The sequence below is a fragment of the Nerophis lumbriciformis genome, linkage group LG22, assembly GCF_033978685.3.
Source record: "Nerophis lumbriciformis linkage group LG22, RoL_Nlum_v2.1, whole genome shotgun sequence".
NCBI classification, from domain to species: domain Eukaryota; kingdom Metazoa; phylum Chordata; class Actinopteri; order Syngnathiformes; family Syngnathidae; genus Nerophis; species Nerophis lumbriciformis.
Window position 1 is genome coordinate 2,490,453 of NC_084569.2, and position 26,312 is coordinate 2,516,764.

A 26,312-nucleotide genomic window follows, 5' to 3' on the forward strand; every position below is an offset into this window, starting at 1 on the left:
ACAATGGACTTGTTGCTACGTCATGAGTAACACCGATGATATTTGTAATGTCAACAGTCAAGTGTTATTTGTTTATAATGTGCCAGTGTGTTTAGCGCAGGTTCACAAGTTTGTATGTCATGGTTTGACAAGAAACAACAAGTCGACATGTTTTTGATAACAATTCACGGTATTGTCAAAAACTTCAATTTCCAAACGTTTTCACAAGTCATTTCTTTTAGTTGTCGCCGATTTAATCCTATTGACCAATACTTTTTTTGTTTTTAGGCAGCCTCCAAATGTGCGCTTGTTCCTCAGTGCTGAAGGATTTCTGGCTGTGTCACAGACTGTGGTGGCTGGACTCTCCTCCCCCTGCCTGCGAGTGGCCACGCAGGTCGCAAGTGCTGCCTCCGCCCTCTTTAGGTACATACAAGCATGACACTTTGAAAAACATTGTTTCCTAAACACCAGGGGTATAACGCTACACAAAAATGTCGGTTTGGTACGTACCTCGGTTTAGAGATCATGGTTCAGTTCATTTTCGGTACAGTAAGAAAACAACAAAATATACATTTTTGGGTTATTTATTTACCAAATTTGCAAAATCTTCCACCAAAAATATTTTTCTTAGTGTAATATTTGATGTGAAGTAATGGGAACCTTGGATAGGTCAATAATTCATAATAACATTGATTTTGATTCAATATTATGTTTTGAGCAATGACAGTTTGAAAGAAAAAAAAAACAGCTTTGTTTTATTAGTCAACATTGCAACTTTTTCTAAATTACATTTAACCTTTAAGCTTTTTTATTTCACTTTTATTATGTTTTTGTTTATTTTAATAGTATTTTTAGAATGTGCCGTGGGCCTTTAAAACATTAGCTGTGGGCCGCAAATGGCCTCCGGGGCACACTTTTGACACCCCTGCTATAGATAATAAAAAATTCATCCATCCATCTTCTTCCGCTTATCTGAGGTCGGGTCGCGGGGGCAGCAGCCTAAGCAGGGAAGCCCAGACTTCCCTCTCCCCAGCCACTTCGTCCAGCTCTTCCTGTGGGACCCCGAGGCGTTCCCAGGCCGGCCGGGAGACATAGTCTTCCCAACGTGTCCTGGGTCTTCCCCGCGGCCTCCTACCGGTCGGACGTGCCCTAAACACCTCCCTAGGGAGGCGTTCGGGTGGCATCCTGACCAGATGCCCGAACCACCTCATCTGGCTCCTCTCGATGTGGAGGAGCAGCAGCTTTACTTTGAGCTCCCCCCGGATGGCAGAGCTTCTCACCCTATCTCTAAGGGAGAGCCCCACCACCCGGCGGAGGAAACTCATTTGGGCCGCTTGTACCCGTGATCTTGTCCTTTCGGTCATAACCCAAAGCTCATGACCATAGGTGAGGATGGGAACGTAGATCGACCGGTAAATTGAGAGCTTTGCCTTCCGGCTCAGCTCCTTCTTCACCACAACGGATCGATACAGCGTCCGCATTACTGAAGACGCCGCACCGATCCGCCTGTCGATCTCACCATTCACTCTTCCCTCACTCGTGAACAAGACTCCGAGGTACTTGAACTCCTCCACTTGGGGCAAGATCTCCTCCCCAACCCGGAGATGGCACTCCACCCTTTTCCGGGCGAGAACCATGGACTCGGACTTGGAGGTGCTGATTCTCATCCCAGTCGCTTCACACTCGGCTGCGAACCGATCCAGTGAGAGCTGAAGATCCTGGCCAGATGAAGCCATCAGGACCACATCATCTGCAAAAAGCAGAGACCTAATCCTGCAGCCACCAAACCAGATCCCCTCAACGCCTTGACTGCGCCTAGGAATTCTGTCCATAAAGGTTATGAACAGAATCGGTGACAAAGGGCAGCCTTGGCGGAGTCCAACCCTCACTGGAAACTTACTGCCGGCAATGCGGACCAAGCTCATAAATGTGATAAATCTATGGATAAAAAGCAGAGCCTGGCGACGCATGCGCGTTTATCATAACTCTCTCTCTCTCTCTGTCTCTGCCCCTCCCTCACCAATGCTGCTGCACGCACAATTTGTTTTGTTTTTAACCCCTTCTTAACCCTGAACGTACATTGAAAATACACGCAACCCTAACTCAAAATGCCGGACATTTGAGGCATTTAAGAAACTCCGCCCTGACAGACCCGCAAAAGAGGACATGTCCAGTGAAAAGAGGACGTATGGTCAGTCCATCGTAGCCCGTTAGCTGCTAGCATGCCGTGTGTTGTGCCTCGGTGTGCATTGTTTACACAACGTGCGTTACGCTACTTAATATGTCCGTGTGGAAACTCATTCGGTACACCTCCGAACCGAACCGAAACCCCCCTACCAAAACGGTTCAATACAAATACACGTACCGTTACACCCCTACTAAACTCTCAGTCACGTCGTCACTTGGACTCAATTTATTGTGAGTGTGTTTTCGACAAGATAATGTTTTACTGTCTATTTGTTTTAGGACTGCAGACGTAAATTGGCAACATGCTATAATCTGTCTCATTTGCAAGCTGTAAATCAGATTGTTCATCAATGGGCATTGTTCTGAAGGACTACTCAGACAAATTGTATGAAACAATTGATTGCAAATGTTTTAAGTTTTAGGATTGGTTTATTTTAACACCTAGAGATAGGGATTGTCACCTTTTGTACTATTGCTTGGATTCAAAAACCATGCACTCCAGTCCAAGGGAGCAGAGCCGAAGAATGCGTGAGTTTGCAGTGATCACTTCGGTAAAGGTTTTTTTTTAATATACTTTTAACATTTAGTGCTTCCCACCTAAATATTATTCTGAGCCCCCCGTGACCCTTTGAGAGGGACAAGCTGTAGAAAATAGATGGATATTATTTGTATTTCTTAAACACGTTTGCTACGAGTGTTTCGAAAAGCACCATCTCAACCAGTCTATATAAAATAAATTAAACATGAGCAAAACCTGAAAGAGTTAAGCATTTACCAGAGACAACAATCATGAATGAATATTTCAGCACATACATAATGTTGACATCTATAGTTATATTTTGATAAACAATCATAAATGAATCTTTCAGAACATACACAATGTTGACATCTATAGTTTTATTTTGATAAACAATCATAAATGAATCTTTCAGCACATACACAATGTTGACATCTATAGTTATATTTTGATAAACAATCATAAATTAATCTTTCAGCACATACACAATGTTGACATCTATAGTTATATTTTGATAAACAATCATGAATGAATCTTTCAGCACATACACAATGTTGACATCTATAGTTTTATTTTGATAAACAATCATAAATGAATCTTTCAGCACATACACAATGTTGACATCTATAGTTTTATTTTGATAAACAATCATAAATGAATCTTTCAGCACATACACAATGTTGACATCTGTAGTTATATTTTGATAAACAATCATAAATTAATCTTTCAGCACATACACAATGTTGACATCTATAGTTATATTTTGATAAACAATCATAAATGAATCTTTCAGCACATACACAATGTTGACATCTATAGTTATATGTTGATAAACAATCATAAATGAATCTTTCAGCACGTACACAATGTTGACATCTATAGTTATATTTTGATAAACAATCATAAATAAATCTTTCAGCACGTACACAATGTTGACATCTATAGTTATATTTTGATAAACAATCATAAATGAATCTTTCAGCACGTACACAATGTTGACATCTATAGTTATATTTTGATAAACAATCATAAATAAATCTTTCAGCACGTACACAATGTTGACATCTATAGTTATATTTTGATAAACAATCATAAATGAATCTTTCAGCACATACACAATGTTGACATCTATAGTTATATTTTGATAAACAATCATAAATGAATCTTTCAGCACATACACAGTGTTGACATCTATAGTTATATTTTGATAAACAATCATAAATGAATCTTTTAGCACATACACAATGTTGACATCTGTAGTTATATTTTGATAAACAATCATAAATGAATCTTTCAGCACATACACAATGTTGACATCTATAGTTATATTTTGATAAAGACAAGGAAAAACACACTACTCATTAACGGCGAGTCCAACAACAACTGTGGCAGTAGACGCAAAGTTAAATAATGAAATGCAACCTTACCTGAGCAACAATTATGCATATTTATCCGGCGAGTCTTGATACCAATACCCTTGACCCAGCCACATACAAAAAGGTTGTAGACCTCCATGCTTTTCCAAGTTTCCATCTGTTTTGTAGAATGATGTCTGGAGCACAATAGTTCCATATGTCTGGACCCACGAAAATTCCTTTTTCACTTGACAAATCTTTTTTTGATACAGTATAGGGATCTATTCCATTGCATAGTTAGATTTTTTGTTCATATCTGCTTTTTGCAGGAATATATAGGTCCCTTGTGTAGTCAGCCATTTTGGCTTGGTTGACCAACACTGCTTTTCACTTCCGGGAAGAAATCACTTGTCGAAATACAAGCATTTTTATGTTTATCTGACACACAACCTGACCTAACTCACTATTTATCTATATTTCCACCTTTACATTTTTACTATGCTTCTGTCTGGATTAAAACTTGACCAGACTTCACCATCAGTCCAGACCGGTCCAATACAAGGAGCTACAAGAACTGGTTGGGGCCATCACACACAGATTGAATGAGCTTCCCTTGCCATCCTCGGGTCAGCGTCAAAGTATTGTGAGTTTGCATTTTTTTCCTTTTTAATCTTTTTTTCTTAAAAAAAATGTTCACATTTAAATTAGGAATATGCCAATCGATTGGCCGTTTTTGGCGTAATTGCCAGTGTCGTTTACTGCTTTTCAATGCTGATCACAAAGGCCAATCCACTTTGGGTGACACTGATTTATTTTTACCCCCCCGGCTGGCAAGCGGCTAGCAGCTAATTATGTGTCTCCATACACGGTGTGTTATTAATCATCATGTGGTTTATTCTAGGGTTGGGCGATATATGGAATATACTGGATATATCGCGGGTTTGTCTCTGTGCGATATAGAAAATGACTACATGGTGATATTCGAGTTTGATTGATTGATTGATTGAGAAGTTTATTGACATGTTAAATAATTTAATCCATTTAATGCTTTAAAAAAGCAAATGGATGGCACAAAAAACCAAAAGGCCGGTTTCCATTATGGTCCATTAAATATTCATCACATTTGATACATTCAATAATAAAAGATATATAAACTGTTACATGTATAAAAAAAATTACGTTCTCACGCAGTTGCTTTTAGCTGCGGGCATTACACTACAGGCTCTTCTCACTCTTTCTTGTCTCTTCTTCTCACAGAGACATAAAACAAGCGCACCGTGCTTCTTGCATACGTCACATACTGTCGCGCGTGCAACGTCATACGCCCTCGCTGAGCAGACATGTAGCGGCATGGGTAATGTTAGCTGTGATGCTAGCGGAGCGGTACGAGTGGTAATAAGAGAGAAAGAAGGTGCAAATCTGATAACAAATGAAGAAAGAAGAATTAATTCCCAAGAAAAACAGCAGTCTGGCGGTGGTTTGGCTTCAAGCGGGAAGATGTTGAACAGACAACAGTAATATGTCAAGTATGCGGCAAAAGCGTTGCTACAAAAATTAGCATTACTGCTAATTTGTAGCATCATTTGAAAAGTCACCCGCTAGAGAATGAAGAGTGCTTGAAACTCCGCATGTCAACATCTCGGCTGGTGCCACACCAACAAAATGCCGAATTAACAATTTCCAGATCAACACCGTATGAAACAAATAGTCAACAACAGAAGGAGACGACGTCCGCAGGAACCTACCACATAGCGAAGGACATACACTATTTGATTTCCTATTATGCAGCTCATTTTTATTTGACACTTATTGAAATATCTTGTGTGACATCATGCACAAAAGTGCACTCTATTTGTTTTAAACTATTGTAGTGGCGTTCTGTACAAAAAGTTCACTTTAATTGAGTGTTGTTTTGATATGTCATCATACCTGCCAACTACTCCGGTTTTCCCGTAATTAGTACGGTTTTCATCAACCTATTCCGGGTTACGGTTGCAGTGATGAAAAATACGGTTTTTCATTCATTAAAAAAAAATATTTAAAAAAAAGTTTTATTCACGAAATCGCGTAACAACAATGACAATGGACACTGCTTCCCGTAACTTCCTATCGAGCCATTACGAATGCCATGCACGAGGCTATTTATAGCACCGCTGCCAAGCACGAGGCACCAGTTGCCATTGTTCCCAAACGAGCGAACGATCATGGAATCAGCCGGAGGAAAATCGCAAACGAGTCTTAAACCGAAAAGAAAACTGCAGTCATTCCGTGAAGAATATTCAAAAGCCTATCCAGGAATAATTATCCGTTCCAAAAAGGGTGAAAACTACGCGAATTGCACCTTGTGCAGACAAGATTTTTCGATCGGACACGGAGGAATTAGCGATGTAAAAGACCACGTTGGGACAAAAAAACACAAGTCTAATGCCGTTGCTAGCGATACAAGTGGAAAACTTTCAACGTTTTTCGGATTTTAGCCACAAAAAGGTAATGACACCAATGTTATCTATTGGAATTGTTTAGTACTGTTATACTGTTAAAAGTGTTTATACTATTTATGCTTTCAAGTCCAAGTTGAAGAAATCTTGTTAAATGTTGACAGCATAACTACCAAAATACAGAAGTATGTCCTTAATATTTTTGCAGTGCTATTTCTGTTGAAAAGTTCAAATGATTACATTAGAGATGTGATGTGCCACTTTTCAAGTGTCTGATGGCTTCAATTAATTTTCATGAATTTTTCATATTTTGAATTCTTTTGAAAGGCTTACAAAAAAACTACATTTGAATTGTAATTCCATGCTATTGACAGGACTATTAATTTTAATGAAGTTAGCTTACCATGTTTACAGTATGATAATTGTGATAGAAATGTGAATTTTAGGCACAGAATATTTTTTACAATTGAACAAGGCAGTAGATTATACAAGCTTGGACAGAAAGTTAATAATGACACCAATTTTTTTTTTAATGGAATTGTTTAGTACTGTTTTACCATTTGTTTACTGTAAAAAGTGTTTATACTTTCAATGAACAAATTGAAGTCTTGTGAAAGGTTGACAGGATAACTGGCATTAACTGTCAAAATAATTTCAAACTATTGAAGTTAGCTTACAGAATAAACATGTCAATCAACCCATATGATTTTTGCTGTAATATTTTTGTTTTGAAAAGTCACTGTGACTGATAGAAAAGTGATGGTTTTAGCAACATTTTAACCTGTCTGAATGCAATCAATCATTTTGCGTCGGGGGGCGAAGGAACCCCCCACCAGGACTTTGTCCTGGACCTACCGGGGCCTGCGGCCCCTGGACCCTGGCTACTAGGTTTTTCTGATTTCAAAAGTTGGCAGGTATGTGTATGCATGCATGTGTGATGTATCATGTTGTATGCATGCATGTGTGATGTATCATGTTGTATGCATGCATGTGTGATGTATCATGTTGTATGCTTGCATGTTTGAAATAAACTCAAACTCAACTCAAGCCTGGGTTGACATTAAGGGATTTTTACTGTTATTTTTTAATGCAAAACTTAGGCTGATTTTTAATAATCAAAATAGGTCATTCACATGAGACAAGCTTGATAAATGTAAAAGGGTTATGTTATGATTGTTTTTCACATTTAAACACTTACTTGTGGTCTACATAACATGTAATGGTCGTTCTTTGGTCAAACTTTTGCATAAATTATGTTTTACAGACTTTGTCAAGCAGATTTCTGATAATCTCTTCAGGATTTCGTCATATTTACGTGCCTCCACTTTGACTTTGTCTTCCCCACGTCATCTATGTTGTAGTTTTTAGCGCTTCCTTATGGAGTCTATGAAAGATATGAATTCGATTTATTAGAAATAGCAACAGCCGAGGATGCATGTGCATGTACGAGCCCGTCTGCCCCACAACAAGAGGATAGAGAAAAAGAAGGAACTTATTGATTACAGTGCACAGCTCTTCGGGTAAATGTCTACCGTATGCGGAGATATCCGCTGACGTCACACTTAGGAAAAACGTCAAGAATGGGGCAAATTCCAAACTGCTCGTTTGGAGAACGTATGAAGAAAGGCAAGATTGTTTTAAAAATGATTTGATTTCACATTTCCCAAATACGCAAAAACAGCGACCAATAGGCAAGAAACGTTGGTTTTGCACAAGCGGTAACTTGTTTCTTAGGTCACCCCCACTATGTCTTACCCATCCAGTTGAAGTACTTCTTTTCCATCCCCTTCTTTCTCTTCAGGGTCGTCTGAAGAAGTCAGACCAGCGCAACCTGGCCTCTCGGTCAGAAGGATTTCTGCTGCAGTCCCTGCTGTGTTTTCAGACGGCTTGCAGGTCAGTCGAGCACATCATATCTTTAGAAGAGTCAAACGATTGCCCAGTTTTTGGTGTCATGGTTCTATCCCAGGGGTCCTCAAGTACAAATCTTGAAGGTCCACAAATGTTTTTTTGAAACAGGCTGGGTCCGTTTATTATCGGTCAAGCTTATATAATAGCAGGAGGTAGGTAGTTTAACATTTTCTTAAAATTAACAAAAATAAAATAAATATCCAATAAAATACATGAAATATTTTCTTTGAAACAAAAATAAATAAGAACTTTGAAAAAATTTGTCCTCTGCATTTGACCCATCCCTTGATCACCCCCGGGGAGGTGAGGGGAGCAGTGGGCAGCAGCGGCGCTGCGCCCGGGAATCATTTTTGGTGATTTAACCCCCAATTCCAAGCCTTGATGCTGAGTGCCAAGCAGGGAAGAATGCTGGTATGAGCTTTTAAACATAACCCGTTAACTGCTGCCAATCAAATGGTGAATAAGATACTCTTTAGGGTTCATATGTTTGTAAATCTGACTGTGTTGAAGTCAGTGCCTCACCAGCCATCAACCTCACCGCACGTCACTGCTCTGTTGCTATTTGTTGTTGTGTCATAGATTTAACAAAAATCTTGCTTGATGTTTCATATGGCTTTTTCAGCCTCGTGATTTCTTTTTTTCTTAGCTCTGAATCATGAGGAAATGTCTCTTCAAATTCGCGGTGCTCTTTCAGATAGTGACGTTTCAGATTTTCACTTTTCACCAGAGCAACAGTAGTGTTGCATAGTAGACACATTGGTCTGGTACTTGCAGTAGGTAGGATGAAAACATATTGCTCTGTCCATTCTTCCTTGAAACATCGGTTTTCCCTTTCCACCTTTCTTTTACCAGCCTGAGCCAACTTGGAGCATGCCATTGTGATTTGATTCACATTTAGTGACTGACAAGTGAACAGTTAGCGAAGTAGCGATACGAGACAACTGTGTGCCTGCAGCGAAAGGTTCCATGCACTGGGCACATGACCCAGGTGGTAACAGCCTATCGCGCGTCGTTGTGAAAGAGATGACAACCCATACCCCGGAATTAGCCAATCAGAGTGGCGTTCTCTCGCTCTCACTCCGTCTCTCTCTCTCTCTCTCTGATAGAGAGAGAGAGGGAGTGAGTGAGACACGAGAAGTGTAAACGAAACGTGGAGATATTTGACTAAAAACAACAAAGAACATTGACTTGCGCTAGTGATAACTCACAGATAAATACAATTATTATATTTTTTTATAATAATTATAATTATAATAATAAAAAAAACATTTTTTATTTATTTATTTTTTTTTTTACTATAATTCGTGCTGGGTCCGGACGGACACGTCGCTGGGTCCGGACATGGACCGCGGTCCGCCTGTTGAAGATCACTGTTCTATCCTTTACCTTAGCACGCATGGCTGAAGGGTTTGGTTTATAGTCAGTACCCAGAATATTAACATTTGACATTTTATCTAGTTTTCTTCTTTTCATTCAGACTATAGGCCTGATCTACCAAAAGGTGTATTAAATCACGTGCAAACTTGCACACAAAGCTGATCTACTAAGCTTGTGCGCAGACGATTGCTGTCTTAAGTGAGCAAACATAAGGAGCGCAATCCATTTACAGTGTTTGTCTCCATGAATATGCAGAATATATGATGATTATCAGTGGGACCGCATACTGTGAGAAGAACATGCAAATCTAAATATTCAGCAGGCGCAGTGTCATTTATCAAGACTAAAACTGTCCTGCTCTGGTTTTGCGTCAATATTTAGTACGTCGAGAAAGGACGTGCAAACTGCCAGTTGTGCAGAAATGTCAGTGAGAAAGGAGCTCGGTTCTACGTATATGCTTGTCAACATATACGGACTGTCAAAAATAAAAATATTAGACTTATTGTCTATTCAGCATAGGGCTGGGCCGATAGAACGATATCAATATACAGGTAAAAGCCAGTAAATTAGAATATTTTGAAAAACTTGATTTATTTCAGTAATTGCATTCAAAAGGTGTAACTTGTACATTATATTTATTCATTGCACACAGACTGATGCATTCAAATGTTTATTTCATTTAATTTTGATGATTTGAAGTGGCAACAAATGAAAATCCAAAATTCCGTGTGTCACAAAATTAGAATATTACTTAAGGCTAATACAAAAAAGGGATTTTTAGAAATGTTGGCCAACTGAAAAGTATGAAAATGAAAAATATGAGCATGTACATACTCAATACTTGGTTGGAGCTCCTTTTGCCTCAATTACTGCGTTAATGCGGCGTGGCATGGAGTCGATGAGTTTCTGGCACTGCTCAGGTGTTATGAGAGCCCAGGTTGCTCTGATAGTGGCCTTCAACTCTTCTGCGTTTTTGGGTCTGGCATTGTGCATCTTCCTTTTCACAATACCCCACAGATTTTCTATGGGGCTAAGGTCAGGGGAGTTGGCGGGCCAATTTAGAACAGAAATACCATGGTCCGTAAACCAGGCACGGGTAGATTTTGCGCTGTGTGCAGGCGCCAAGTCCTGTTGGAACTTGAAATCTCCATCTCCATAGAGCAGGTCAGCAGCAGGAAGCATGAAGTGCTCTAAAACTTGCTGGTAGACGGCTGCGTTGACCCTGGATCTCAGGAAACAGAGTGGACCGACACCAGCTGGACTGCTGCTGAGTGGTCCAAAGTCATGTTTTCTGACAAAAGCAAATTTTGCATTTCCTTTGGAAATCGAGGTCCCAGAGTCTGGAGGAAGACAGGAGAAGCACAGGATCCACGTTGCCTGAAGTCTAGTGTAAAGTTTCCACCATCAGTGATGGTTTGGGGTGCCATGTCATCTGCTGGTGTCGGTCCACTCTGTTTCCTGAGATCCAGGGTCAACGCAGCCGTCTACCAGCAAGTTTTAGAGCACTTCATGCTTCTTGCTGCTGACCTGCTCTATGGAGATGGAGATTTCAAGTTCCAACAGGACTTGGCGCAAAATCTACCCGTGCCTGGTTTACGGACCATGGTATTTCTGTTCTAAATTGGCCCGCCAACTCCCCTGACCTTAGCCCCATAGAAAATCTGTGGGGTATTGTGAAAAGGAAGATGCAGAATGCCAGACCCAAAAACGCAGAAGAGTTGAAGGCCACTATCAGAGCAACCTGGGCTCTCATAACACCTGAGCAGTGCCAGAAACTCATCGACTCCATGCCACGCCGCATTAACGCAGTAATTGAGGCAAAAGGAGCTCCAACCAAGTATTGAGTATTGTACATGCTCATATTTTTCATTTTCATACTTTTCAGTTGGCCAACATTTCTAAAAATCCCTTTTTTGTATTAGCCTTAAGTAATATTCTAATTTTGTGACACACGGAATTTTGGATTTTCATTTGTTGCCACTTCAAATCATCAAAATTAAATGAAATAAAGATTTGAATGCATCAGTCTGTGTGCAATGAATAAATATAATGTACAAGTTACACCTTTTGAATGCAATTACTGAAATAAATCAAGTTTTTCAAAACATTCTAATTTACTGGCTTTTACCTGTATATGGCAATAGACATATGATCGATATCAACATAAAATGTGTTTGGTAAAACATTCGATATACCGTATTTTTTGGATTATAAGTAGCGGGGGGCGCTGGAGCCTATCTCAGCTACAATCGGGCGGAAGGCGGGGTACACCCTGGACAAGTCGCCACCTCATCGCAGGGCCAACACAGATAGACAGACAACATTCACACTCACATCCACACACTAGGGCCAATTTAGTGTTGCCAATCAACTTATCCCCAGGTGCATGTCTTTGGAGGTGGGAGGAAGCCGTGTTGGATTGTAAATAGAGGTCACTACAGCGGAAGTGCATTACCCGAGTGGGCGTGGCTATAGGATAAAAATGCCAAATGTGAAACGTTTTTTGAGTTCTTTGCATGCATGTTAAATCATTTTTCATGACATTTCCAATAATGATTATGTTAGTAAATTATTTAGTAAAAATTGTGTGGCACATAACATGGCAATCTAAAGGTATAATTTGGTGTAGAAATGCACCCAGTTGCAGGAAATGTAGTCTTGATTTTCAAAATGTTATTCCGGGGTTTGTTTCTCTTTTTTTATCCAAGGGTGCTCACATCCTTGAAATATGGTTTATGTTGCAGATCGTACTGCGGGAGTGCTTCTTAAATGCCCGGAGGATGTTTGAAAACATAACAAAACGGCACATGCAGGAGCATGATTACATGAATGTGCTATAAGAGAGTCTCCATGGTGAAAGGCGTGTTGTACAGGCAAAAACCTAATTTAAACAGGGCAATTATCAATTGTACACGCAGTCTTAGTAGATCACACGCCTGACGCCCACTAATATTACACACAATTTTGTACTTGTGCTGTCTAGCGCTTGGTATTTGCATCTTAGTAGATCAGGCCCTATGTGTATCTGCTAGATTGGCTGAGGAGTGTGCGTCAGATCCTGTTTTGATGGAGAACACGTTCACAGCTCCATCTGAGCAGAGCCGTGGTCAGGACTCGCTGGAGTCTCTGTGCCAATGCCTGCTGCGCTGCTGTGACTCGGTCTGGATACCCAGCGTTGTGGTGAGTGCCTTCTGACACACGTGCATAAACACTTACCACTGAAATCATCTTGCTCACATTTCAGCTCACTGGGTCTTGATAAGAAATGAATAACCACAGCCGCACATATTTGCGTTTTTCATCAAGTTAATTATATTCCACTGTTTACAGTTTTCATTTTGGTCATTTTTGTGTGTGTGTGTGTGTGTGTGTGTGTGTGTAGAGGATGTGTGAACGTGCACCAAATCCTCAGATATTGCAGGCCTTCTACTCAGTCCTGTGCTCCCAGTTCACTCTCCTTCCATCGCTCATGCCAGTCTTTGCAACCAAGATGGGTAAGTGGACTTTCACAAATAGTTGCCTTTCAACAGGACAATATTCTTGATATCAGCATGGCAACCTTAGTGTCTTGTATCGCCAAGCAACCTTTTCATCTTAGCTGTCACTCTGCTGAAGTATTTGAAAAGCTGATCGTTACAACTTCCAATTGCAATATCAAGCATCCTGACCCTGATGACCCAATGACTTTTCCATTTTTCGAAATCAAATGTATGACTACCTTGTAATTGTAAATGGTTTACAAAGCATTATAACAGGTTTATAAAACAGGTTTGATTTAAACTTGCCAGTCTGAAAATGCTGTGCACTAGAGATGCGCGGTTTGCGGGCACAACCGCGGAGTCCGCGGATTATCCGCGGATCGGGTGGATGAAATGAAAAAAAATTAGATTTTAAATAGATTCAGGCGGGTGGCAGTTAAACTAATTGGTAAATATATATACATAGTTAAATGTTGTTACCCACATACGAAAAACGAGCAGGCACCTGCAGCATATGCCACAACAGAAGAAAAAAAAAAAAGAGATGGACACTTTTACGGAGCGGAGAAGGGACGCCTCGCCGGGGTCCGGGACCGAGGCCCCTTCCCCCGAGAGGGCCCCACCGGGAGCCGTAGCTGAGGCGATCCGCGAGAAGGGCCCGACGCACGTCCAGGGTCACCACCGCGCCCACCGCACCGACACCCCGCCTCGTCCGCCTTCGCCGCGGCCGGCGTCACGCGCAGCAGGTAAGCAGCTTACCTGCCCGCCACCCCCGTGGCCGGGGGCTCGTAACAGGGGTCACTCCGCGCGCTCCGCCCGCGCAGCTTACCTGCCCGCCACCCCTGTTGCCGGGGGCGCATAACAGGGGTCACTCCGCGCGCAGTGCGCTCACGAAAGGGGTGGGGCTCACCCTGGTTGATATAGACAGCAGGACGGTGGCCATGGAAGTCGGAACCCGCTAAGGAGTGTGTAACAACCCACCTGCCGAATCAACTAGCCCTGAATATGGATGGCGCTGGAGCGCCGGGCCCATACCCGGCCGTCGCCGGCAGCGAGACGCGCTTGGAGGTGCGCTCAGCGCGGCTCCCATATGATTGCGCACTGGTGTGCGTCTGGGCCGTGACAGCGTGGCACGCGAATGTCTGTGCTGCATTGGATCAGTCTCCTTTCTTTAACAGGCAAAAGCTTTATAACCTCACTAATGCCTTGCATCGTCTATATTAGATATATAACAACGGGCGGGTGCGGGCGGGTGCGGTTCTGATCAAATGTTAGTCGGGTGGATGGCGGATGGTTGACGACTTTCTGATGCGGTTGCGGATGAAATAATTGCCTATCCGCGCATCTCTACTGTGCACACACCAAGACGTACCAGATGATGGTGTTAAAAGTCATGTTTGATCGTCTAACGGCTGCTATTCAACGTGAGCTTCAACACCCGACTTCATTTGGCTTTGCTTTTACGGCTGAAATGAGAAAAATCTCACCAAATCATTGTTTTTCTATAGCGATCTTGACCATGATTGTGGCAGTTAATGATGTCGCACGTTTGCGTCATGTTTTGAACATGTTAAAGAAAAAACCCAAAACTTAAGCACAGAGTCTTCCATTTGGCCAATACCCACATTGCAATGCGTTTCCACATCACACTTTCAAGCCCGTTAGTCCCTTATATCCACTTTATAGACCAGGGGTGGGCAATTAATTTTTACCGGGGGCCGCATGAGCAACTCAAGCACTGCTGGAGGGCCACATCGACAATATTTCAATTAAATTTTGCTCAATATTATTTTTAATATACCGTAAGATAAATAATAATAATTAATAATAATAATAATGCTTTCATTTAACCTAACTTAACTTTATACAAAAGCAGATTGCTTTTGATGGTTTTATTTTTAACACTGTCTTACACTACACTTCCTGATGTATAATACAATGCAAAAATGTCCATTTCTGCACAGGGTTAATTTAAAGTTTATCCTGCATCCTCTTTAAAAGTCCAACATTTTTCCCCGTCAGATTTGGACAAGCATCTGTTGTCACACCTGCCAGCTTGTCCCATTTCAATCCTAACATGTCCAAACACGCATTTACCTATGTGAACAAGTCATTACCTGTGGTTGTCCCTTTTAATTGACTGCATGGCCGCCAGCTCCTCCGTGATTTGAAAGTCAGCAGTTATCCCACGTAAGAAGATGAGCAGCTGGGCGGTGTCACGTACATCGCAGCTCTCATCCAAAGCCAGCGAAAAACAGTCAAAGTCGGCCGTTCTGTTCTTCAGCTGAAGCTCCAAGTTTCAGGTGCTGTGCCGGATAATGCACCCCCGGCGTAGAATGCACCCAAAGACGGGAGTGTTATATCAACTAAAGCCCACACTTAAAGTTTCCACATGCAAGATTGAATCTATTTAAAAAAGTTATTTAATAAGAAGCCAAAAGTGCAAAAACAATAATGTTCGTGTTGGAGGAGTTTTGAATGAATGAAATATGAAATCCGTGCTGCAGTCTGCAGGTGTACCTCATGTTGTGGCCCAGCAGCGACTGCAGCACGGATTTCAGATTTCATTCATTCACAACTCCTCCAACACAAACATTATTGTTTTTGCAGTTTTGGCTTCTTATTAAATAACTTTTTCAAATACATTCAATCTTGCACGTGGAAACTTTAAGTGTGGGCTTTAGTTGATATAACACTCCCGTCAGGGGGTGCATTCTACGCCGGGGGTGCATTATCCGGCACAACACCTGTTATATCAGCGCAACAGAGTCCAATAAGCACTCCTTAATAAACTCTCCGTCAGAAAACGCCTTACTTTTTCTGGCGATTTTGTGAGAAATGACGAAACTTGTCCTGACGGCTGCATTCTGGGGGTGTGAAATTTGGCAAAAAGTTCTTGTTGGGTTTGCAGTTTTACCATCAACGCATCAGCCTCCCTTGCGTGCGCTTTATCAGACACATTCCGGTATTTTTCCTCGTGCTTCGTCATGTAGTGGCGATTGAAATGATATTCTTTAAACACAGCAACATGTGGACCACAAATTAAGCACACGGCTTTACCTTTCATTTCTGTAAAGAAATACTTGGCAGTCCATGTCTTGTTGAAAACACGCCATTCCTCATCAACTTTTCTCTTTTTAGCGTCGCATCACTTGTCGCTGTGCACCTTCACTCACAGGTTACACCCATAAATAACACTTTTCAAAATAAAAGCAGCACAGTTGTATTGCACGCACGACATAGATGTTTTTGAAACTTTATTTTGTCATTTGTGATTGCAGCTGTTCACATTCACTCACAATCACACACGAGCATACGTCCACACGGAAGTAATACAAATAATGCTTTTCAAAACAAAAGCAGCACACTCGACATAGATACTTTTTAAATTTATTTTGTAATTTATGATTGGTCTCACACGGGCCGGACAGGTACGCACAAAGGGCCGGATGTGGCCCGCGGGCCGCAGAATGCCCAGGTCTGTTATAGACAGTGCTTACAATACATTCTTTCTTTTACAAAGTACTTTTGAAAACAAACGAGATGTTCAACAGTGGCAACAGCTTTTATGCTCTCCTTAATTATTCATCTGCATGTCAGCTGATTTACCATTTTCTAGTTGTCCTTGATGTCTGTGACAGCAATTTGTTTTCTCTTTTGTTGGCTGTTTGCTTTGGAAATGTAGCTTTGGAAAGCATTATTTAAGTAGCACTCCCGTGCCCAACGTCCCACATCCATTACTGGCTGGAAGGCCTCTTCAATTCTGTTTTTCACTTTTTCTTCCCTCCAGCATCCTCGGGTTTCTACAGGCTGGCTTTGGAACACAAAGGGATCCTCTGTGTGGGAAACAGGTACACTGTAACTGGATAACCTGAGGACATGGCTATAAACAACAGTGAGGCTGTCAAAAACCGTGTATTAGTGCTTTCTTTGTATGCGTGTCCTCAGAAAGTTGAGGTCTTTCCATGACTCTTTGTTGGAACACAATGAACAATGTAAGATCTGTCGCTCTGTTGACATCTTGATGTCCAATAAGTCTTTCTTCTCAGCAGTGTGTCTGTAGTGGCAGCTTGAAAGCTTTGTTTCAGTTCAGGGTTAAAGTGCCAGTAGAGTGGCAAAACATGTTGACTTTACATACCTAATTGTTTCTCATGGTATCCTATAAACCATTTCCAATCGTATTCACAATCTGCAAAGTATGTGAAAATACTATCTAAACATCATAAAGTAAGTCAGCCATTTTGAATATTCCGCTCCGGCTATTTCCGTAGATTGACATCACCGTAGTAACGCTTCTACACTCTGACCATAATATCAGTTTAGTCATACTGGAAATACGCAAAAATTAGACAGATGTTCTGTTTAACATTCACAATCCCTATATGAGACAGGAACACATGTTTTTCTTTTTTTAATGCATTCTAAGTCAAATAATCAAATACTTAAAAAGTCCTCTGTCAATGTAGTCAATGGGGGCTCTCTATTTTGCCCACAAAACCCTCTAAATAACCATCCAAAACCCGCCAACAATACTCTATATCAGGGGTGCTCATTACGTCGATCGCGAGCTACCGGTCGATCTCGGAGGGTGTGTAAGTCGATCACCAGCCAGCCATTAAAAAAATAGTCCTAAAAATGAGCGATCATAAATCTTCACTATGACGTCACTTTCGTCACTTGATTGACATTCACGGCACCCGAGGGTCTTCTGAGATGACGCTGGCTGCTGCCAGCTCATTAAAATTACCGACTGGAAGGCGAGAAACACTTTATTTCAACAGACTCTGGCGCCATATCTGTCGTCAAAACTCCAAAGACCGACTGCACATTTGCACAATAAAAGTGCTACTTCATCCTGCCTGCGCTACCAAAATAAGAGTCTCAGGAAGCTGGCGTGCACAAGCTAGCAAGCTACGGAGTTTGCCGACAATGTATTTCTTGTAAAGTGTATACAAAGGAGTACGGAAGCTGGACAAATAAGATGCCAAAAACCAACCACTTTCATGTGGTATTGGACAGAAAGGAGGACTTTTTTTCTCCTCCATTCGAAAATGCGGACATTATCAGCACTACTGTCTGATTCCAATCAATGCAAGTCATCACAATCAGGTAATACACCAACTTATATTTTTGTCTTCATGAAAGAAAGGAATCTATATGTGTTAAACATGCTTGTATTATCTCTAAACACTTTTAACTTATTAACAATATTAACTATATGTGTTAAACATGCTTGTATTATCTCTAAACACTTTTAACTTATTAACAATATTAACTATATGTGTTAAACATGCTTGTATTATCATTAAACACATTTAACTTATTAACAATATTAACTATATGTGTTAAACATGCTTGTATTATCATTAAACACCTTTAACTTATTAACAATATTAACTATATGTGTTAAACATGCTTGTATTATCTTTAAACACCTTTAACTTGTTAACAATATCAACTATGTGTTAAACATTCTTGCATTAGCATTAAACACCTTTAATTTATTGACAATATTAACTATATGTGTTAAACATGCTTGAATTATCACTAAACATCTTTAACTTGTTAACAATATTAACTATATGTGTTAAACATGTTTGCATTATCTTTAAACACCTTTAACTTAACAATATTAACTATATGTGTTAAACATGCTTGTATTATCATTAAACACCTTTAACTTGTTAACAAAAACATATGTTTCATAAATAAGTAAATATAAATGATATATATGAATGAGGTAGATCCCCACGACTTGATCAATTGAAAGTAGCTCGCCTGCAGAAAAAGTGTGAGCACCCCTGCTCTATATACATGTCGTGACCTGAGTATTAACTAAATATTAGCGATGTTGTTATTATAAGCGCTAACACAGACAAACTTTTTTAGCGTGGGATTGATAGCACACAGCTAAGTAGCCCTCTGCTGCTTTACTGTGAGCTTGGCAGCCATGTCCTGCTGCTCTCGCATCATCGCGTCTTGTCAAAATTATTCTAGATGACAAATCATGCCTCTCATCTGGATAAGAGGAGGATTTAGTTGTGAATCTAGAAGTTGTTCATCTGTGACATTCAATGTATACCCTGAGATGGAGACAAACACACAACCGAAGACGGTGTCTGCAGGTAGAATTTTCCTTGTTAACCCTTTGTGTGCATCATGATTAATTCTTCATCTAAACGGGAAGATATGGACATCCTGTCAGTCGTCATCAAAGTTAAGAGCAGACGTCGTACAGTGAGCTATCTTTTTATTTCGCTTGTACTTTGCACTTAGCAACACTGCTACATGATGCTTTACCATGAATTGATTACGTGGACCCCGACTTAAACAAGTTGAAAAACTTATTGGGGTGTTACTGTCATGACTTGGACTATGGCTTGGTTTGTTCTCCCGAGGTGCAAGTGAATTGGACTGGTCATGGCGTGAAGGTAAATACATGATTTATTTAACACTATAACTACAAAGAAAGGATCAAACAAAAGGCGCGCACAGGGGCGGAGGTACAAAACTAGACTATAAACACAAAACTTGCACATTGGCAGAAACTATGAACAATTAAACAAAACACTAACTGTGGCATGAATCGAAACAAAACTTACTTGACATGGCATGAAGTGCGCAGAGGTACATAGAGTGTGACAGGGGTAAGAATGCGGGGATGTCTTCAGGACGAACAACAGAAAATGAAAAGCTTAAATAACACAGACATGATTAACGAAAACAGGTGCGTGACGTGACAGGTGAAAACTAATGGTTGCTATGGTGACAAACAAGAGTGCACAATGAGTCCAAACGTGGAACAGGTGAAACTAATGGAGTAATCATGGAAACAAGACAAGGGAGTGAAAAGACAGAAACTAAAGAAAACATGACTTAAAACAAAACATGATTACACAGACATGACAGTTACCATTTAGTGGTCAATTGTACGGAAGATGTACTGAACTGTGCAATCTACTAATAAAAGTTTCAATCAATCAATCAATAGTGGTTCACTAAAGCTGGATCTGTTTAGCAGAGCTTCTAAAACTTGTAGATCATCCTTCTTATATTCAGAATCAACAATATAATGTTCTGGATCATAATTTTGCCCAAAGTAATCGTTGTTGGCTTTCATAAAGTCTGCTTGATTAGCATTGTTGTTGGTGATGAAGGGATCTGTGGTTCCTCCTCTATGTTCACGCGATGACATGTCTGGCTTCCTCATTATCTTTCAAAATGGCTCGGGAATCTCTGTGAATTTGATACTGTTTTGATCATAATTATTTACGCGCACACTTTGTAAGTCTTTCCGTGTCATAAATCACGTTACTGGTACTTTAAATTCAGTACAAGGTGCCCACATTCTGTAATAATGTCACTCTGCAGTGTTCCTGTATTGTTTCTAAACTATTGTTTTAGTGTTTATTTTCTCTCTTGTTGTTTACAGAAACACACATTTGAATGCAGCTTGCTGTGATTTCCTACAGAAACTCAGTATGTGTCTCTTCTCCCAGTCAAGTCCTTCCTCTGGTGCCCGCCAGCAGGGTATGCAAACAGCACAGTACAATGCAAAGTTCAACTTCCAAGCAATGATATTTTTACATCAGTTGTGGGAATCTATTCTTTCTACTATAGTTACATACCTGCCAACTACTCCGGTTTTCCCGTAATTAGTACGGTTTTCATCAACCTATTCCGGGTTACGGTTGCAGTGATAAAAAATACGGTTTTTCATTAATTAAAAAAAAATATTTAAAAAAAAGTTTTATTCACGAAATCGCGTAACAACAATGACAATCGACACTGCTTCCCGTAACTTCCTATCGAGCCATTCCGAATGCCATGCGCGAGGCTATTTATAGCACCGCTGCCAAGCACGAGGCACCAGTTGCCATTGTTTCCAAACGAGCGAACGATCATGGAATCAGCCGGAGAAAAATCGCATACGAGTCTTAAACCGAAAAGAAAACTGCAGTCATTCCGTGAAGAATATTCAAAAGCCTATCCGGGAATAATTATCCGTTCCAAAAAGGGTGAAAACTACGCGAATTGCACCTTGTGCAGACAAGATTTTTCGATCGGACACGGAGGAATTAGCCATGTAAAAGACCACGTTGGGACAAAAAAACAAGTCTAATGCCGTTGCTAGCGATACAAGTGGAAAACTTTCAATGTTTTTCGTCGCCCAAACAGATTCTTTGGATGTGATAAATGCCGAAGTTTTATTTACGGAGGCAATAATTGAGCATGGACTTCCAATCGCACTGGCTGATCAATCTGATAGAATAAATTTGGATTTTAGCCACAAAAAGGTAATGACACCAATGTTATCTATTGGAATTGTTTAGTACTGTTATACTGTTAAAAGTGTTTGTACTATTTATGCTTTCAAGTCCAAGTTGAAGAAATCTTGTTAAATGTTGACAGCATAACTACCAAAATACAGAAGTATGTCCTTAATATTTTTGCGGTGCTATTTCTGTTGAAAAGTTAAAATGATTACATTAGAGATGTGATGTGCCACTTTTCAAGCGTCTGATGGCTTAAATTAATTTTCATGAATTTTTCATATTTTGAATTCTTTTGAAAGGCTTACAAAAAAACTACATTTGAATTGTAATTCCATGCTATTGACAGGACTATTAATTTTAATGAAGTTAGCTTACCATGTTTACAGTATGATAATTGTGATAGAAATGTGAATTTTAGGCACAGAATATTTTATACAATTGAACAAGGCAGTAGATTATACAAGCTTGGACAGAAAGTTAATAATGAAACCAATTTTTTTTTTAATGGAATTGTTTAGTACTGTTTTACCATTTGTTTACTGTAAAAAGTGTTTATACTTTCAATTAACAAATTGAAGTCTTGTGAAAGGTTGACAGGATAACTGGCATTAACTGTCAAAATAATTTCAAACTATTGAAGTTAGCTTACAGAATAAACATGTCAATCAACCCATATGATTTTTGCCGTAATATTTTTGTTTTGAAAAGTCACTGTGACTGATAGAAAAGTGATGGTTTTAGCAACATTTATTATTAGACATTCACTGTCTGAATGCTAATAATCATTTTGCGTCGGGGGGCGAACCTGAACCCCCCACCAGAACTTTGTCCTGGACCTACTGGGGCCTGTGGCCCCTGGACCCTGGCTACTAGGTTTTTCTGATTTCAAAAGTTGGCAGGTATGTAGTTACTATTGAGTGCCATGGATGCCAGCAGCCAGTACCCACATTCAACTGTGAACGCAACACAGAACAAAGACACAAACCAGCCTTAGAATTACAGCATGACCATGAAGAGCTTATAAATATATAAGGGAACATGTTGGAACAAAACATGTAGATTCTTATAGAGAGCTGAATAAATGTATTTATTGTGTGTGATGGAAAGATCTGATGTCTAGGAAAAGATTCAAGATGCTTTATTTGTCATTGCACCCAAATAGTACAACAAACCTTGTAAACAGTCAACCCATCCAAGAAACAGAAACACAAGTGTGACAGAATGGAAGTCTCTTAGGTCGCCCCCTGTAAAACATAGAAAAGATAAAACAAATGGAGGGAGAAATAAAAATCCAATCCCTGGAGAAAAAAAAACTCAGCAAACATAAGCATATTGATTGTATTCTGTCATGTGACTTCTTCCCTGAAGTGAAAAACAGTGGTGGTCAACCAAGCCAAAATGGCAGCAAGCAGCGCACAAACTACCTGAGTACGCAAGGGGCCTAGATCTTCCTGCAAAAAGCACATGCGATCCAAAAAATCCAACTATGCAATGGAATAAATCCTTATACTTTGTCAAAAAAAAAATGTGTGCCCCCAGATGTCATTCTATACGACAAAACAAATAAAAACTTGAAAAAGTACAAAAAGAGGCTCCAAGAATGGTGAGACGAGACAAAGTAGCAAAAGCATGAACGATAAGAGAACAGGAGGGAAGCGTTGTATTTTATGCCACCTCCTTGACTCTCAATGTTGGCTACTTGGGTTAAACAAAATGTTCATGCATTTGGGTGTGACCCCTCTGTTGGCTGCTGTCTCCCCTCATTCCTTCTCGTCTCATGCCCTCCTGCTCAGAAGCCTATAACATAAATCATTATTTGTCCACAGGACTGTTTTGGCAACATGTGCCAGTACAAAGTTGGATTATTTGCCAAACTCAGACCATTGTGACATTGCTACTTGGTTTGATGAACCATGAGAGAATGCAGGCTAAAGTAATGTTTTCATCTGATTGGGGCGTGCGCACAAAAAGCCGACGTACATCTTTTTGATGCGGCGTTGTGCGCCACACAAGGTGAACCTAACTCCGTAACTGGCAAATCTTTATACTGTTGGTTTATTGGTGACTGTGTCTGGGGGAAAAAAATGCGGTGATGTTCGTCTTCAAGTGTACATTTTTAAAAGATACATTCTGGTAAAGGATGGAGAGTGTTGGGTTCCACGCCTCCACACACGAACCCTTTGCAGTCGTGCTCAGAAAGCGGGATAAAATGTGACCATGGAGCACAATTTAGACTAAAGCATATCCATCCTATCTAGACCAAAAGTAAATGATCATAGGTCCTCTTCTCAAATAGTGCTGCAGGCCTCCCTGAGGGTGCACAGTGAGATGTGACTAAACTTCATGTGGAAGTTGTTGCAGATCTCAACTCATTGTATTGATCTTTGTTGATAATCAGTGGATGATATACAGAATGCTGCATACAGTGGTTTGTACAGATATATTATAAATTTGTCACTAGTATTTCAATTTGGGGGGTAAAAAAACTAAAATTGTTACAAAATAATTTAGATCCACTGCCTTAATGCATTTTAGTGATAGGTGAAAATGCCCAATAGTCCACAGACAATCAGCAATATGTTGCAGCAGCTCAGGAATAGGATGAGGTCATGCAAGATCTACAGCAACCTGATTACCCAATTACTCATTGTTTATTACTCTTTCATTTCTAATAGTACAGGGGTCCCAAGTACAAATCTTGAAGGTCCACAAATGTTTTTTTGAAACAGGCTGGGTCCGTTTATTATCGGTCAAGCTTATATAGTAGCAGGAGGTAGGCAGTAGTTTAACATTTTCTTAAAAATTAACAAAAATAAAATAAATATCCAATAAAATACATGAAAGATTTTCTTTGAAACAAAAATAAATAACCCAAAACCCATGCCACTCTGGGTGAGCACTCTGTTGCTATTTGTTGTTGTGTCATAGATTTAACAAAAATCTTGCTTGATGTTTCATATGACTTTTTCAGCCTCATTATTTCTTTTTTTCTTAGCTCCGAATCATGAGGAAATGTCTCTTCAAATTCGCGGTGCTCTTTCAGATAGTGACGTTTCAGATGTTCACTTTTCACCAGAGCAACAGCACTGTTGCATATTAGACACATTGGTCTGGTACTTGCCGTAGGTAGGATGAAAACATATTGCTCTGTCCATTCTTCCTTGAAACGTCTGTTTTCCCTGTCCACCTTTCTTTTACCAGCCTGAGCCAACTTGGAGCATGCCATTGTGATTTGATTCACATTCAGTGACTGACGAGTGAACAGTTAGCGAAGTAGCGATACGAGACAACTGTGTGCCTGCAGCGAAAGGTTCCATGCACTGTGCAGATGTGTATGACCCAGGTGGTAACAGCCTATCAGCGCGTCGTTGTGATAGAGATGACAACCCATACCCCGGAATCAGCCAATCAGAGTGGCGTTCTCTCGCTCTCACTCCGTCTCTCTCTCTTTCTCTCTCTGAGAGAGAGAGAGAGAGAGAGACGGAGTGAGTGAGACACGGAGAAGTGTAAACAAAACGTGGAGATATTTGACTAAAAACAACAAAGAACATTGACTTGTGCTAGTGATAACTCAAAGATAAATACAATTATTATATTTTTTTATAATAATTATAATTATAATAATAAATTAAAAAACAATTTTTATTTTTATTTTTTTTTTACTATAATTCGTGCTGGGTCCGGACAGACACGTCGCTGGGTCCGGACATGGACCGCGGTCCGCCTGTTGAGGATCCCTGTAATAGTAGAATGAATAATAGATTGGATTTATATAGCACCTTTCAAGATACTCACAGTTCTGTCTCTTTTCATTTAGACGCTTTTTAGATTTTGTTGCAATGAATAACGTACCTTATCATTGTCTGCAGTACCCTCGTATGATAATGAGGAGGTTAATTACAATATTACATGTGTGGAATACTGCAGCCATCTGCTCACATAATGACTTTGCTGTAATTATGTGTCTTAATCACACCCAAAGATGAAGGCAACATCAAGTTTCAGAAAAGTTTCTGACTAACCCTGCTAATTTCACAAAGAAATAAGTCTCCCCCCAGTATATCGTTTCACAGAATCATAAATTAAATTGATTTATTTGCTTCCATGTTGGTTTGTAATGTTTTTTGCACTGATGGAAAACATCTGCTCCTGTTGTATTTCAACCCCCAGATGTAGAGGAAGTGGAGAATCTCTTGCAGTACAACCTTCCCTCTCTCTGCTGTGGCATCTCAGACTGGCCCTCTCTGCTGCGCGAGTACCCCGGGCTCCTACCATGTGATGGTAAAGGGCCAAGAGCCACCCAGTACTGCCTGGTGATAATACTCCATCTCGCCCTGCAGCAAGGAGACAGGTACACATACATTTGGAGTATGTGGTATGGTGGAACAGGTGAGCTTTTGCATTCAAATGGAGGGACCAGACTTCCAATAAGCAAGTCTTGTCAACTCGACTCACCTGCTCACACTGCGTGACTGGCTCATACGGGTATGGATTCGATGACACGACTGCACAGTCGAGTGTTGATTTTCGGTGTATGGCACTGACGCATAGTACAACACCGAGTTGGCTTTGTAAATAAGGTTTTGAAAAATGTTTCTAAGGGAACTTGAGCCAAAGTAGGGGGAAAGTGTGTAAGCTCAACATTTGGCGTGTGTAATTGTGTGTGCAAGAATGTACAAGCGGCAGATCAACTGGTCTAAAAGGCCGGCATTTATGGACCGTGGATTCCAGGACAGAACATAGGGTACAATAAATCAGCAAGCTGAGATGGTTTAGTATTTTGTACGTAAGTAATA

At 40.3% G+C, this 26,312-nt stretch overlaps 1 protein-coding gene across 1 annotated transcript in view; it reads left to right on the top strand.

Annotated features, from left to right (window-relative positions):
* LOC133615682 (meiosis inhibitor protein 1) overlaps positions 1-26,312 on the top strand; it is a 149,365-nt gene that overhangs the window by 41,459 nt on the left and 81,594 nt on the right. The window contains exons 12-19 of the mRNA XM_061974446.2: positions 268-402; positions 4,567-4,681; positions 8,278-8,369; positions 12,794-12,941; positions 13,144-13,255; positions 17,031-17,091; positions 20,673-20,770; positions 25,687-25,867. Coding sequence (XP_061830430.1) covers positions 268-402; positions 4,567-4,681; positions 8,278-8,369; positions 12,794-12,941; positions 13,144-13,255; positions 17,031-17,091; positions 20,673-20,770; positions 25,687-25,867 — 942 coding nt within the window. The remainder of the gene's footprint in view (positions 1-267; positions 403-4,566; positions 4,682-8,277; positions 8,370-12,793; positions 12,942-13,143; positions 13,256-17,030; positions 17,092-20,672; positions 20,771-25,686; positions 25,868-26,312) is intronic.